This window comes from Protopterus annectens, chromosome 9.part0 (assembly GCF_019279795.1).
Source record: "Protopterus annectens isolate FY-2018-M chromosome 9.part0, PAN1.0, whole genome shotgun sequence".
NCBI lineage: Eukaryota > Metazoa > Chordata > Ceratodontiformes > Protopteridae > Protopterus > Protopterus annectens.
In genome coordinates this window covers 684,672,683-684,689,368 of record NC_056743.1, presented here as the reverse complement: position 1 = coordinate 684,689,368, position 16,686 = coordinate 684,672,683, and the positions used below count along the sequence as shown (strand labels likewise).

Below are 16,686 nucleotides of genomic sequence, written 5' to 3'. Positions count from 1 at the left end.
TCATTACTATAGTTATGGACAGTAAGATAAAAATTATGAAAAAAAAATATTAGTCCCCTTAGTCTTATATACAGGTCAGGTATATTTTTATCAAGGAAAGGAAAAGTTATAGATCATTTATAAAGAGCTGAAGAAATTTGTTAGGGGAAGAGAGTAGGAAATAAGTGGGATAAGTTGGGTCTCCCCTTAGATCAATAGTGTTACCTGATTTAAAGGGGTACTTTAGAGTTCTGTAGTTAAGACCCATATATAACTCAAACAAACAGTTATACATCAAAGTTATGAAATTGGGGGAGGGAAGTTCAAGAGATAGAGACAAACTAGGATTCAGGATCCATTTCCTTACGGAAAATAACAATTTTATAAAATATTAACATTTATAAGCAGCAGATAATTTTAAGAACTAAGCCATTGCATGAAAGGAGAAAGATTTTACCAAAAGGCATGTCTGGTAGTAGAAGTACAGAAAATAGACAACAGGGCGATGGAATTTACGAGAGATAATTACTGATGGAACCCAGATATTGTGAGCACTTAACTCAGGAGAGAAAGGTAATACAGTGGGAAAAGAAATTTGGACTGCAAGTAAGAGATTGATTGCCTTCTCCATCACAGACTGTAAGAATATAGGCATGTCATTGCTTTCCCTATCACAGATCGCTAATGTACAGGCACAGAGAAAGGGACATGATACTGCAAAGTGAATGACCATGTCTGGTAGAGTTTTTAGTTGAGTCTACAACAGAATCTACTATTAACAAAAGGAATAATTTTCCCGGCATATAAGACATTGCAAAGTAACTATTAAAAAAAATCAATCAGTGAAGGTTAGAAAAGATTGGGAAAAGAGAATGGAAAGGCAATTTACAAAGAAACAACAGGAAGAAATTTGTAAGGCTCCCAAGTATTCAACAAAGCACAAAAGGTTTAGGATTTTGCATGGATGCATTTGCATAGGTATTTTTATTCCCAAGGAGACTTCAGAGGATTTTTCCACATGTTGATAGCAAATGCTGGAGGTGTGATAGGGAAAGAGAGGTAATTGGAAATGTGTTTTGGGAATCATTTAGAAGATTTTAAAAATTCCCGACAGTGCACTTTTGACACATATTATGTGGGGAACAAATTATTTTATCTAAGAAAATGATTCTTTTGAACTGGTTAGCATCATCCATATTGTCTAAGCATAGTAAGGTCTTACAAAATTTAATCTTACTGACTACAAAAAAAAGCAATTACTATAAATTGGAAATCAAGATCTAAACCAATTGTAACAGATGTACTGAATATTGTATAGGACGTAAAAGAACAGGAATTGGAATCTTGAGGAAAGGGAAAGAGCAAATAGAAACAAGTGCAATTTCCTGGGAACAATTTATGCAAAATAACATTCAGGAGGGGAAGTGATGTTAAAGGGAATGCAGGAATTGAGCAACTTTTATATATGGGTCTACTTGAAAACACCGACACACCAAAACACCGACGACAAGAACACAGAGACCGGAAGAACAACTGAGATGACAGGCAGTTTAAAAGCCCGATGCTGAGAACACCGACATGTTAAGGTAAGTGTGCGATAGTGACTGACTTTAGGGTTAGGGGCGGGTTAAGTGAGTTAGGGTGCGGGTAAGTATGCGATAGTGACAGACTTTAGGGTTAGGGGCGGGTTAGGGCACGGGTTTGGTGAGTGTGCGATAGTGACGGACCTTAGGGTTAGGGTTTGGGTTAAGGTTAATGCATAGATAGTTGTGTATATAAGGTTTAGTGTAGGTTTGTAAGGTTTTTGGTGTGCTTGTGTTATGTGTGTGTTTTTCAGAAAAGGTATTTGTTTTGTTGATTGTGGTTTGTCGGGCATGTGAAGTTTCATGCTTTTAAACTGTTGGTCATCTCAGTTGTCGATCTTCCAGTCTCGGTGTTCTCGTCGGTGTTTTCAAATAGACCCATCTCTCTCTCTCTCTATATATATAGATCTAGGACTGTCCATCGAACACACGTTTCACCGAAAAGTAAACCACCGAATACACTTTCGCAAAAGTGCATTTATCGAAAATGCACTTCCGCAAAAAAAAACCCAAAATACTAAAAAATAAAAGACTAGTCACATTTATGCAGGGGGGGCAAGCCTCCTTACACACTTCCCCATGTGGAGGGCTATGCTCCCGACACTCCCTACTTTAATATTCTCACTCTGAGATCGTGCTACAGTGGGGATAAGGGAATATTCCCTTATCCCAACTGCACCGTGATCTAGGCAACAGTTTTTGCTGTACAATCTACATCACATGTTGATGTACAACTAAACCTACATGCAAACAACTGTTTGCCTACTTACCTTCTGGCGAAAGTGCATTTTCGATAAAATGCACTTTCGCGAGTTTGAGCTCACCTATTTACGTTTCGGTGAAACATATGTTTGATGGACAGCCCTAGATCCATATATATATATATATATATATATATATATATATATATATACACACACACACACACACACACACATATATATATATTATATATATATATATATATATATATATATATATATATATATATATATATATATATATATATACATATATATAGATAGACATAGATACATATTGCAGGACAACAGCAATGGAACTTATTACAGTTAGTTTTGTTTTCTGTTGTGTGTATACTCATGTTACAAATGAAAATGTGATGACTTATTAAAGTTGTTTAAAAAAGGATAAACAAATAGAAGGTACACAGAATATCATTACCCTAAGCTACGAGGTTCCCAATCCAGTGAAAATGTGAGACAAGATCATTGAACAATGCAACAGTGTTTAGTGTAACCAAATCCTGCATCATGTACAGAATTTGAACATTTCATTGTTGCAAATTTGGCACAAAAATGGTTTCTATTCCTAAGTCTAATGTCAGCAGAGATACTTCAAGTAAACCTCATTCTCACTTCAACAGATGCCAGCCTCCAACTGTACTAAGTGATAACTACAATTATCTTGCAAAATTACATTACCTACATTTTCCCCTTATAGGGTATGGGAAGCCTCTGCAATAACGCATTGGCATCACCTTGCTGTTAGTGCAGATTTAAATGTTTGTGAAACACACTGCATTAAGACTGCCTTGATCTTACTGTTCAGCATAGATGTTAAATGCTTGTAAGACTTCCTTGCTGCTCATTGCAGACATTACATGCTGACAAATCATCCTTCATTTCCCCAGAGGAAATTAATTCTCCTATTAAACGTATTTATCAAGAATTAGCTCAGTGATCCCCCCTTTGGCACAAATAATTCACAGCCAAAGTCCCAAAGTAAAAACATATCTGCATTATGATTCAGCCTTAATTTTCTTACCCTGTTGTGAACTCTCTCCATTTCCAGTGCAGCTGTTTTCTCCTGCAGACTATGAAGAAGCATGGCTTGCTGTTGACCACTTGATTCAAGACCAGCCTTCAACTCGGACATCTTTAAAATCAATACAAAATATAACCAATATCTGCATGTTTACATTATTTCTCTTTTTTTTTCCTGTAGACACTAACTTGCCCATCATCACAAACATCAAAAGAACCTGTATACTGAAAGGCATAATAATGTAGTAAGACTGTTGCACTGGAGATTGTGCAAACATTGCAATAATGAAGTAGATGAGAAGCACTGGAAACATGACCCACAAAGCATTACAGAGAATTATGAAGTTTATATCACATGAGATCACCCATTACCAACAGTTAAAAATATAGATGTGGGAAAACCAGATATAGTAGTCAATGAAAAGAAGTCGAAAGTAGAACTGATCACTGAAAATGCTGCACCCAGTGATTGCAGTGTCTTACATGCAGAGAGACACAAAGTAATAAAATACCAGGATCTGCAGGAGGAAACAAGGGCAACGTGGAAGGATACCCAGACAGTTCCAACAGTACTAGGAGCAATGGGTCTCATCAAAAAATTCACAGTCATATTCAGATATGCTACCAATACGTGCAACTCCAAGTGAATTTCAGGAGAGTGGGTACTGCAATGAGCACTTTTTGGCTACCATCAAAGATTGAAACAATACTAATTTCATAAACTTTAATCATACGTTGACTTAGGAATGAGGCTCATTCTCATCATGGTACCAGAAACCCACAGACTTGGAGAAATTAAAGCATGCTAAATATCACATTAAACAGAAATAGCTTACAATATGGGCATAAACACAGCGCAAAATATATGAAATAAACACTGCATTCTGTGACATTATAAATGAACAGAATCAAAAGTAGTATTCCTCATAATTCTCATGAGCATTAATCTGCTCCCTCTTCTGTAAGACAAATTAGAAAAATAAAGTATGTTACAATTCTGAATAAAATGCTGATTTAGATTTGATGTTAACTGTATTCTGTTCATGTCAACGGCAACTTTAGAACTGAATAGTAAACCATCCGTTCTTTGGACAATTTGGGTGATAACTTAAAATAAATAAAAATAAACATAAGTGATCTTGTTAGTGTCAAAAAAGCTGCCAAAAATGCACAGAAAAAGAAACGCGTGTTTGTGTGTGTGTACACATATATATATATAATATATATATATATATATATATATATATATATATATACACACACACACATATATATATATATATATACACACACACACACACACACACACACACACACATATGCACATACATATATTATATATATATATATATATATATATATATATATATATATATGCACACACACACACAAATATATAAACATACACGTATGGCTATTATTACAGTTAATAGAAAGTTTACTTCACAAAGAAGTACAATGAAAATATCAGACTGTGAAGTTACTTCTTAAAAAGTGATAGAAAATTAATTACATGCCATACCTGATGCTGTAGCTGGTTCTGGCCATTTTTATTACTAATTTCCTCAGATTTCAGCTGAACCATAAGGGCAAACACCTTTTCTCTCCAACGAGTCAAGAGAGGCTGTCCCTTCCAGCTTGCCAAGTCTAGAGGAACCTGATGCATGGAATAATGGAAAAAATAATTAATTAACAATACAGCAATAGATACACACTGGCACAAAGCAAAGGACCATTACTTTGCAAACACTATAAGGAATGATACTTTTGGATCTGAATCTTCACAATAAAGGCTAACAGTTCCTGAAGAAACATTTTTAGTGAGACCAGCTATGTTATATGGGTTGGAGACAGTGGCACTGACAAAAAGGCAGGAGTCAGAGCTTGACGTGGCAGAGTTAAAGATGTTAAGATTTGCACTGGGTGTGACGAGGATGGACAGGATTAGGAATAAGTATATTAGAGGGTCAGCCCAGGTTGGAAGGTTTGGAGACAAAGCCAGAGAGGCAAGATTACGTTGGTTTGGACATGTGCTGAAGAGGGATGCAGAGTATATTGGGAAAAAGATGCTAAGGATGAAGCTGCCAGGTAATAGGAAAAGAGGAGGGCCTAAAATAAGGTTTATGGATGTGGTGAGAGAGGACATGCAGGTGGTTGGTGTGACAGAGCAAGATGCAGAGGACAGGAAGAAATGGAAACAGTTGATCTGCTGTGGCGACCCCTAACGGGAGCAACCGAAAGAAGAAGAAGAAGTTCAAGTTCTAATGAGCCACAGGCAGCAAATTCTAAAATAAAAGATCTCTTAAAAATTTTTTTCAAGAAAACATGTTCTCTCTCTACCAAGAATTCCTCTTTCAAGCTTGATCTCATGTATGTCATAGAAGTTTAAAACAATTATCAGGGCTTTAATAAAATATTTCACTACACTTTAGTATGGCAAGTGCACTGTAGTAATCCACCTGAAATAGAATCTTTTCTGTACAATACACAACATCTGACGTTTATTACCTCAGACTAATTAAGTGTTCTTGGCTTATTAATCAGAATATGCCTGTGTTTAAAACAGAGCCCTGTGGGTGCTATAGAGAAGTGCTTAGCTTATACCACAAGATACTATTTTTTTGCATCTTCACATCTTCTTTAAAGCTTTCAGCATAAAAAAGAAACTTAGCAGAGAATTTGTGACCGTCTCGCCTGTGTTTCCCACTCTGTTTACCAATATAACATGTGCACTTATAAGCTGCTGTTTCCTCCCATGCTCTGCTCCTGCTACAGAAGTCTACTAGTCATGCACAGCCAAAGAGATACAGTAGTTTTTGTCCTCTGAGTCTCTGTGAGACAATACTGACAGTTCCGACACGCTGTTCTACTTTTAAAGTATTACATGCTAAGACTGTTACATTTTGGAGAAGGGGGATATTCTGACCTGCCATAATCCTGAAATTAGTAATATGCAAATGTGAACACAAAACAAAAGGAGTAAGTATATTGCTTGAATATTGAACTCTGCTTAATTAATGCTGTATCACAAATGTGGCAGAAACAAACTTAGCAAATAAGTGTGGTATTTCCTTGCACTTACAGCTCTCGAAAGGTATAATTATTAGGGGAATGTGGGTCATGGCCCCCCAAACCTCAAAATACACTCCAGCTGTACCCTGACAGCAATCTGGAGTCCAACAACCAAACTGATGTCATTCAAACAAAATTCCCTAAGCATGTAAAACAGTGTGTGCTATACTACAGCATTTTGGGATAACAGTCTTAATTTGTGATCCCTTAGGTGCAACTCAACTGTACTCGCCTAAGAAAAATATATATTCTGATCACTGTGCTTAAAAACAGTTACTATTTTTCTTAAATTATACAGAATGCCTCCAAGCACAAAAAATATCACAATATGAAGCTCCTCTTCTATTAGTAATGGTTTCTACCAGCTTCTTCTAGTGATCCACAGGTTCACAGTAATATGTGACCTATTGACTGGTTGTTGAGAAATGGACTGTACTTCTTCATTCACTCACAGTTTATAGTGTCAGCTAATTTTCCCCCTAGGCAACTCTGTGACTCTTTCTTCTAGTTTTGTTCCTTCCTTTTGCCTATCATGGACTGCTGCATCTTAAAGTGAAAATGTACCATGCGACTGGTAAAATGCAGGATAAGTGCCCATCTGTTAATGCACAAAATTCTGAGAGCAACCTGTTAACACATTTTGTTCTAATGCTACTTTTCTAAAATTCCTTTACAAATTACATTCATTTGTACAGAAGACGTGGGAAGTCTTGTTAAAGCCAACCGTAAAGTGCAAGGGTTTGATTGTGCTGATCGGCTCACTACTACATTTGTACATTCAGCTGCTGAGGTTATTGTGCCATTTCACACAGCAATCAGTCATTATATGAAGATATTCTGAAGCTCCAATGGGCAGTTCAGTTTATTTTCATAAGGGATGCTGTAAAGCAGTCAGAAGAAATTAGCCTGTTTTTTTATAGCTTAGCTAGTTAACTAAAGAGAATGTATTAAAGCACATTTTTTCTTTTCTTGAGAAACAAAAATTAATTTATAGGCTGCCCCCCACACGCTTTTGAAAGGACTTTGGATGGGGTTAATAAAGAAGTTATAAATACTGTGGAGGAACAACCAAGGAATCTGATTAGAAGTAAGGATGTGGCCAGTGCAGTTTTCTTTATAAACAAAAAAAAAAAGGGGGGGGGGGGGTTCAGATCCGAGACACTTATTCAACTTGGATGCTTCTACCAGATCATCAGCTACAAAATTCTCGAGCTCCTACCTTTACCCATAATGACCCGCCAATCTAGCTCAACTCAGATTGAATTTGCTGCCCCTAGATATAAAGGGACAACCTATTACATAAATTAACAAAGGCAGAAAGTAAAAAGGAAGCTGGACCTCAATGACCAGAGGTTCCTGTACAGAAGCAAAGGATGGAGGCAGGTGGGCGGGAAGTTGAGGAATAATGAAAATGGAGAACACAGATGGAACGTTATGGTGAGGACATCAATTTTTTATGGGTCTATGTTTGTGCACCAAAAAAAAAATGTACAGTGAACGGCTTATAATCGAATGTTAAACAGCGAAAGTTTAACGCACCAAAAAAGCATAACAGTGAAAAATAATTAATCGAATGGCCACAGCTGGCCAACAACCAGGAAGTACTGCGATGCATAAGGTAAGCAAAGGAAACCTTTTTTTAAATTTGCCCTTTTCCCCACTGTTGTGCGATCTTGAAGATGGCATATATAGTAAAGGGGTTGTGGGGAGGGGGCAGAGCCCCCACTTTGGTTGGTCACATTCTTGATGTTGGCCAACTATAGCCATTCAATGAATTATATTCTGCTGTTAAGCTTTCTAGGTACATTAAACCTCCACTGTTTAACGTTCAATTATTAGCCATTCTCTAATTTTTTTTCAATGCCCAAACACAGACCCCTTTTTTATCTGATGTTGTGCTTTCCATTCATTCCTCAACTGATGGGACACAGTCCCCAGCTTCTGGAACTTTGGGTGGCCCTCATGGAAGGCTATTCCGGAGTACTGCAGATTCAAAGGCTGTTCTGTTCCTGGAAATTCAATCTAATTTGTAAGGAGCAATAAAAGTGTGAGAATTAGTCCAAGTTGCAGCTGCACAAATGTCATTTAAGGAAGCCCTTGACCAAAAGACAGAGACCACCACAGACCTAGTGGAATAAGCTCTAGGAGGCTTAGGTAAGGATAAACCTTTTTTACCATACACAAAGAAGATAACATTCAGTTAACCATTTAGCCAATGTAACTTCAGAAACTGGATTGCCCAATTTGTTAGGAGAGAAGGAAACAAACAACTGGTTGGTTTTCCTGAAGTCTTTCATTCTACGAAGATAAAAGTGGAGTTGTCTATGTACATCCAAAAGATGGAGCATATACTCTTCCTTATTTGAAAAGTTTGGAAAGAAAACTGGTAGATCAATGACCTGGTTTAATGTTGGACTCAGATATAATAGAAAATTCTAAATTACTAACTCATGAAAAAAAGGCTAAATATATCTCCAAAGCTTGAGAGCGACAGGATCCACGTCTGAAGCTGAATGGCGGCAAACAAGAAATGAGCTAGGTTAGTGGACATTATGGGTAAAGGGAGAAGCTCGAGAGATTTGGATCTGATGATCTGTTAGATCAGCGTCTTGGATCCAAACACATCAGTTGAGGGAATGAATAGGACAACATCAGATAATCTAATACAGAGGATTACTCATGCATGCTAATGTAACTTTTAGTCTTATTTTATTATGTTCCTCTTAGCAGTTTACTGAAAGAATTAGGAGACTTTCTGCTGCATCAGTCATAGTACGTTATTAAATATGGGAATTTTGTCTACAGAATTTTTTTATTGGTTGCATAATAAAAAAATAAAAATCTGAGAAAGCTTTAATATGACAATATAAATAGAACAATAAATGAAGCACAATTGTCCTTCAACATTTAAAACCAATTTGTTTTTTTTTTTAAAACAGAACCACAACAGAATATTAAAACAAAAGAGTAAAGCTATATGCAATATGTAGAGTGTGTGTCTAGACTTCACAAGTTAGCAGTCGAGGCTTATAAAATTAAACCATCTATGAAAACATTAAAAGTTCAAGTAAAAAGATTTGAATTTAAAAAAAAAGTAAGAAAGCAATATAAATTAAGTACTTAAATTTAACAGCAGTAATTAACTGATTTGATTAAGAATTCCAAAATCTTAAGCCAGTATGTAAGGTTTAGTGATTTATTGACAGATTTAGATTTGATTAATTCCAGTTCCTTATAATGAACTAAGCAGTGTCTGGTAAAATAAGCCAACCAGGATAAATATTCCATTGTTCAAAAAAGAATATAAAATAAAACACGTAGTAACAGCGGAATAAAGTAAAAAAAACAGATGGTCATATACTAAAACTTTAATAAATAACAAACAAGTCTATAACAGGTCTTTTTTTGACACTTGTTTATGTTATTTATTAAAGTTTTAGTATATAACCATCTGCCTTTTACTTTATTCCACTGTTACTACGTGTTTTATTTTATATTCCTTATCATGAATTAGTTTTATTTTCTAATAAATCAGATAAACTATGGGAATTTTGTGACTTTAATCTGTCACAATTTCACTGCATACCACTCAATCTGCAGACACTGACAACAGGAATAAAGGCCCTTGAAAAGTAGGTACTTCCAGCCAAAAATCTTGACATCTAATTAGTGTAACATTTAAATACTGAAATAGCATACAAGTCTTCCTGCTTCCAATTGGAATGTGAGATACAACTAAGAAACACATCTTTAAAAACAGAGTGTGACAAAAATGATGGAAACAATATAAGCACATTACCAAAGAGATGGTGTAAAATTTGTAGACATTAATGAACTGTACTGGAAAATTCCACCATACAAGGTTATTTATTCTTGCTTTTGAAAAAGGGAGATGTAAAACATTTGTCCTCTTTCTTTAAATTACTGGTGCTACTAATATGTTGGTCATGTAGTAAGGTTTTCTGTGTACTAGACAGCTTCAAGTCACATTTAAAAAGGGGAGAGTCAGAAAATTGTGTGAAGGGATAAATTAGGCCTGCAAATACAGATATACCTTCAAAAATAGGTACACCATGTGTAGAGATAAATCAGGCCTGAAAATAGGAATGTTTCTCTAAAACAGAGACAGTTGAGAGGTCTGTCGCACTGCAGTGATTCAGAAACCATTCATTATGCAGATGGCTGCATCCTCTTGCTTTATTGTTACAGTAACTGAGGAGGCAGGTAATCTGTGTTGCTGGTTGGGCTTGGTGCATGCAGAACTCCTTAAGAGTGTTGTTGTTTTAGTAAAGCTATGAGGAATGACAGCATAAACATTCTTAATGTATTCTCCCACATAGATGATTCAAATGAAAATTTTCTTATTTTAGAGTATCCTGTCTTTGACCTACATCATTTCATGACTTTCTCAGGTCAGGTACACCATTAAGTCATAATAATTAAACAAATATTTAAGTGGAAAGAACAGCAGATTAGAGATACTTTCACCAAAAGACACTTCTTTTTTAAAACTTTGAATTTGGTCCGTTAGAATGTCACTCTGAGTAAAAGACCAGTTGGTCAAATGTCCTTCTGTGATTTCTGCAGAAATAGCATTAGATTTGGAGTTTGGTACGAAGTTAGATATAAAAAGAGCTAGGTTTAGGCTAAAAGCTAGACTAAGTTGTAATCTTAGAATTATGGGATGTAAGATGATGCCTTGTTTTGGGGTCTAAGGTGGGCTTTATATCCTGCAAGAAATACTCTGAATTACTGTGTGTATATTACATTTTATGTTTTTGATAGATCTGTATTTCAAGAAAATGTTTTTTGATTTTGCTGATTTTTAATTATGTGGATAACTGTGTATTGCCTGCATGTTATGTTTTCTAATACATATGTTTCAACAAAATGGTTTTGATTGTGCTTTCACTTACGTGGATTCCATTATGTTATTATCAATTAAGATGTTATGAAATGTCCACATTTTTATTATTATTTTAAGCACTTTTTTAAATTAGCACAATACATAGGTACAAATACATTAGCAGAAACAAAATCAAACCATACTAATATATGTCATATTCATGCATCATACATTACGTTTTCTTTTTTTACAATGATTCACTCCCATATGACAAACTACTCAATTCCTGCCTTCTCTTAAACATCACTCCTCTTCCTGGACATTAATAGTACAGTTGTGTACACTTACCATAAATGTAGATGTTCAACTGTATTCACTGTTGCAGTCATTACATTTGGGTAATCTGCTGGCAGGTTGCCCTCAGTCGGTCTGAATTCCAAAGTCTTAGGTCCTGCGTCGGTTGCTGACTTCTCTTCCATGACAGCAGGTCGTCAGGGGTATAAAACATGCAGCAGACGCCATTTTCTTTAGTTTTTCTTGCCCCCAAAAAGGTAGCAAAAAAAATATATATATATATATATATATATATATATATATATATATATATATATACACACACACACACACACACACATGCATCAATATACACTTTACCTTCATCTACAAGCAAATACACCACATAGGTTTTAGAAGATAGAGAAAGAAAGATAAACTCCAGAATGACACGGAGATGGCGGGAGGGTAACCTGGACTGCAACAGTGAATACACTCGAACATCTACATTTATGGTAAGTGTACACAACTGTTGCAGTCATTACATTTGGGTAGAATCCCAAAGCTATGGTTGGGAGGCTGGAGCTAAACAGCATTAGGTGCGGCTATAAGGCCCTGCAGCACTGCAGTGGCAAAGCCTGCCCTGGACTTAGAGTAGAGAGGCAAATGATAATGCTTTGTAAAGGTGTGCACAGAACTCCAAGTAGCAGCCTCTAGAATGCCTTTGGTTGGTACTCCTCTGAGAAAGGCTGCTGAAGTTGCTGCAGCTCTGGTGGAATGGGACCTAATGCCCTTGGGCACAGGTTTACCATGGTGTAAGTAGCAGAAACGGATGCAGTGGCTTATCCACTTTGAAATTGTCTGCTTCATAATAGCCTTTCCCTCTGATCCTGCAGCATATGACACTAGTAATTCCTCAGTCTTTCTTAGAGCTTTAGTCCTGCTCAAGTAGAATCCTAGCTGCCTGTGTACGTCCAAGGAATGCAGAATTCTCTCCCCCTTGTTCTGTGGATTTGGATAAAAGGTTGGCAGATGAACTGTTTGGTTAAGAGCCACACTGGAAACTACATTAGGCATAAAAGTAGGATTTGTCCTCAGAGACACCCTGTCTGGGTAAATTATAATAAAAGGCTCTACAGCCATGAGGGCCTGTAGCTCTTATACTCTTCTTGCTGAAGTAATTGCTAGTAGCAGAGCTGTTTTCCATGATAAGAACTTTATATCAGCGATAGCAGCTGGTTCAAAGGGATGCAGGGTGAGCTTTTCCAATACATAATTGAGGTCCCCATGCAGGTAATGGTGATCTTCTAGGAGGCCTTAAATTTTTGGTTCCTCTGAGATACTGCTTTAGTAAAGGATGAGAAAAAATTGGTGTCTCTGTATTGTAATGAGCTGAAATGGCAGAGGCATGGATTTTAATTGATGAGAAAGATAGGCCTTTGTCAGGCATCTCAGTTAAGTATTGTAATATCTGAGGAATATTTGGTTCTGCTGTATCAGTTCCTTGTGCTTGATTCCAAGCACAGAATCTCTTCCATTTGTCAGCATAAGATTTTCTAGTACTAGGCCTTCTGGCTTCAAAAATGACATCCATCACAGCTTTACTGAGAGGTGTTGTTTGTATAACTACATGATTAGCCATGCTGCCAGGTTCATTGTCTGTAGTTGATTGTGCAGGATCTGATTGTTTTGCTGGGACAGTAGTTGAGGTCTCTGAGGTAAGGTCCAAGCTGGGTATTGCGACAAGTTCCTTAGGATGGGGTACCAGTACTGGCGGGGCCAGTCCGGGCAATTAGTATCATCTTTGGTTTCTCGTCTGACTTTTACGAGAACCTTGTGGAGAAGAGGCAGAGGAGGAAAGGCGTAAACTGATAGGTTTTTCCAACTGAAGGATAGGGCGTCCACTTTCCATGCTTGTCTGTGGTAAGTCCTTGTGCAGAATCTTTTCAATTGATAATTTTGAGGAGAGGCAAATAGATCTATGTCTGTTCTCCCCCATTTCTATGTTATCATGCTGAAGACTTGTGGATTTAGTTTCCACTTGTGAGGATCCATAAGGTTTCTGCTTAAATCGTCTGCCAGTGTATTTTGTTTTCCTGGCAGGAATTGAGCTTGAAGATGTATTTGGTAGGTCAAAGCTGTGTCCCATAGTGCCATGGCTAATCTGCAAAGGGGGTATGAGTGTGTGCCCCCTTGCTTGTTTATATACCACATGACTGTGGTGTTGTCCGTCTTTATCAGTAGTTGTCCTGGATGAAGTAAGTCCTTGAAGACTGTTAGGGTGTTTTGAACAGCTAGCATCTCTTTCTGGCTGATATGTAGATGCATTTGTTTTGGTGCCCATATGCCCTGAATGCATCTTCCTGCCACGTGGGCCCCCCAGGCATAATCTGATGCATCTGTTGTTAAGGTGTGGCTGGCAGGGGGTAGAGTGAATTGTCGTCCCATGTTTTGGTGACAGGCCTTTGCCCACCATAGAAACTCCTGTTGCAGGCAGGGAATGAGAGGAATCATTGTTTCCAGACTGTGTAAATGTTGACTCCATAAACTTTTTAGGTACCAATGAAGTTTCCTCATATGCAGTCTTGCATATGGAATTAGTAGGATGCAAGATGCCATGAAGCCCAGAGCCTGCAGAATTCGTCTTGCAGAAGACTGGGTTTTTGTTGCCTTGAAGTAAGTAGTCAGTTGCCTTTGTTTGTCTGGCGTAAGCCATCTGGGCAGTTGTATTCAAGCTTGCACCCAGGAATGTTATCTTTTGAGAGGGTACCAGTTGTGATTTCTTTTCGTTTATTGTGTACGCTAGGCATGTTAGAAGCCTTTTCACAAACACCAGGTGTCGAAGAAGAGTGTCCTTGTTCTCTGCTTGAATGAGACAGTCGTCCAAGTAAGGATATATTTGTATACTTCTTTGTCTGCAAAATGCAATTACTGGTGCCAGGCACTTTGTAAAGACCCTGGGTGCAGTAGATAAGCCAAAGAGCAGTGCAGAGAATTGGTAATGCATTAAGCCAGCCTTGAATCTGAGGTATCTTCTGCACAATTGTCTTATTGGGACATGCAGGTATGGCTCTTTTAGGTCTAATGTCACCATCCAAGCATTCTTGCCCAGCATGGACAGAAGCTGCTGCAAGGTCAGCATTTTGAATTTTGGAATGTCCAGGTATGTGTTCAAAATTGATAAATCCAGTATTGTCCGCCAAGCCTTGTCCTTTCTGGGTACCAAGAACAGTCTTGAGTAAAAACCTTGTCCTTTTTCCTGTTTTGGTACTGCCTGAATGGCCCCCATATCCATGAGGGAAGTAACCTGTTTCTCTTCCTCTGCCCATTGTTTTTTTGGCAGATCTGGCCAACCATTTGTCATTGGCAGTGTGTAGAAATGGAATCTGTATCCTTGTGATACGATGTTTAGTACCCACTTGTCCTGGGTTATTAACTGCCAATTTTGAGCAAAAAGTGTTAATTTTCCCCCTATGGGTGCTGCCAAAAGATAAGTGCTTGGTGTAGGCAGAGGAAGTCATTGGGCTTGCTTTCTGTAGGTTTGTGCTTTATCTCCTCCAGATTTGGAGCTGGATGCACCCCATTGCTTTGACCTGTATGAGTCTTGAGCCCAGTACCTGGAGCCCTTAGGGCGTCTGGATTTTCCCCTTTGAGCTCTGTCTGACACAGGAAAGGACCAATTTTTTGTAGGCCAGTGTCTACTGAATCTAGGTGGCTGCACTTGTAAGAAATCTTTAAAAGTTTAAATAGACTTAGCTTTGTCTTCCATTTTCTTTAAAACCTCTTCTGCCTTAATACCAAACAGAGAATCATGCTGTAAAGGTGCATCTAGCAATTTAGCTTTAACATGATCAGGCAAATTTTGTTCCTTTAACCAGGCATGCCTCCTAATCACAGATCCAGTAACTGCGGCCCTGCAGGAGGCCTCTAAAGAATCAAGACCACATTGCAAAGTATGCTTTCCAACTTGTTCAGCTGCATGCAATAATTCCTGCAATTCCTTATTTTCTGCACATTCTGAAATCAACATCATTTTCTGTTTCAGCAATCCCATAACATGTTGTTGGTACTTAAGCATATGAAATTGACAGTTTAAGGCCCTGATTGCCAAGGTTACAGATATATAAACCTTTTTTCCCCATCTGTCCAGTGCCCTTGAATCTCTGTCAGAGGGTGTAGGGTTTTTTGCTGTTGAGGCCTTAACTCCCTTTGGATCCTGTGAAATAGTTTCAGGATCAGCATCAGGGTTTCTAAATAAAAATTTATGAGAGTCAGGGACCCTGTAATACCTGACAGGCTTACTGGGAGCCGGTGGTAAGGAGTCAGGGGTCAGGCTTGACTCCGAAAACACATCATCCACAATGTCTAAAACAGGGGAAATGGCTAAAGGCTTGTGCTGAGGGAGAAGGAAATCCCTGAGTCTCTTTTTTGATTCTGAGAAGTCTTGTCTCTCCCAGTGAAAATGCTCCCTCAAAGTATGCAAGGTTTCTCCAAATGAATAATCCTCAGGAGGAGATGCAGATGGAATAGATTCCTCAGCATCAGAATCCTCATAGGGAGGTAAAGTTTATTCCTGATCAGAAGAGGAATCAGAAGAAATAGAGACCTGATCTGAAGATTCATAGTCAGTGTCTTGTCTAGGCCTCTTATCTGGTGGGGGGATGGGTACCCCTGATCAAGGTAATAAGGTCTTCAGCCATTTTGATCATCTGTTTTTTAGGCATAGAGGCCTGTGCATGTGGCTCAGGCGTCGGCTTTTTAGTTTTAGAAGGTGTCTTTGCCTTTGGTTTTGCAGCTTTCGTCGGTTTGATATAAAAATGTTGAGATCTGAATACACCTTCAGAAGCCGGTGCCTGCTCTGCGGCTTTGGACCCATCCGAGGGAGATACATCCGTCGGTCCAATACCTTGAATATCTTGCGGCATGCCGGACTCCACATGGGTGTCGGTAGAGGCCTGTGACTAGCAGATATCAGGGGCTACGAAAGCACCTCACTGAGTACCGGCAACTGGCTTAGGAGAAGCTTCGTCGTCAGTTTTGGATCTCGACTGCCTTTCTCTGTCCTTTTCTTTGCATTTTTTATCTACTCCAGTAGTCGGATTGCTATCCAACGACATTTCTGGGTAGTTAAAGATGCAAAAATATACAG

General features: G+C 38.1%; 1 protein-coding gene across 2 annotated transcripts in view; it reads right to left on the bottom strand.

Annotated features, from left to right (window-relative positions):
• The window catches only part of CCHCR1 (coiled-coil alpha-helical rod protein 1), a 673,784-nt gene that overhangs the window by 368,986 nt on the left and 288,112 nt on the right, over positions 1-16,686 (bottom strand). For both annotated transcript variants that reach the window (XM_044083293.1, XM_044083292.1), the window contains exons 7-8: positions 4,869-5,003; positions 3,348-3,458 (exon numbers count right to left, since the gene is read on the bottom strand). In XM_044083293.1, the coding sequence (XP_043939228.1) occupies positions 3,348-3,458; positions 4,869-5,003 (246 nt within the window). The remainder of the gene's footprint in view (positions 1-3,347; positions 3,459-4,868; positions 5,004-16,686) is intronic.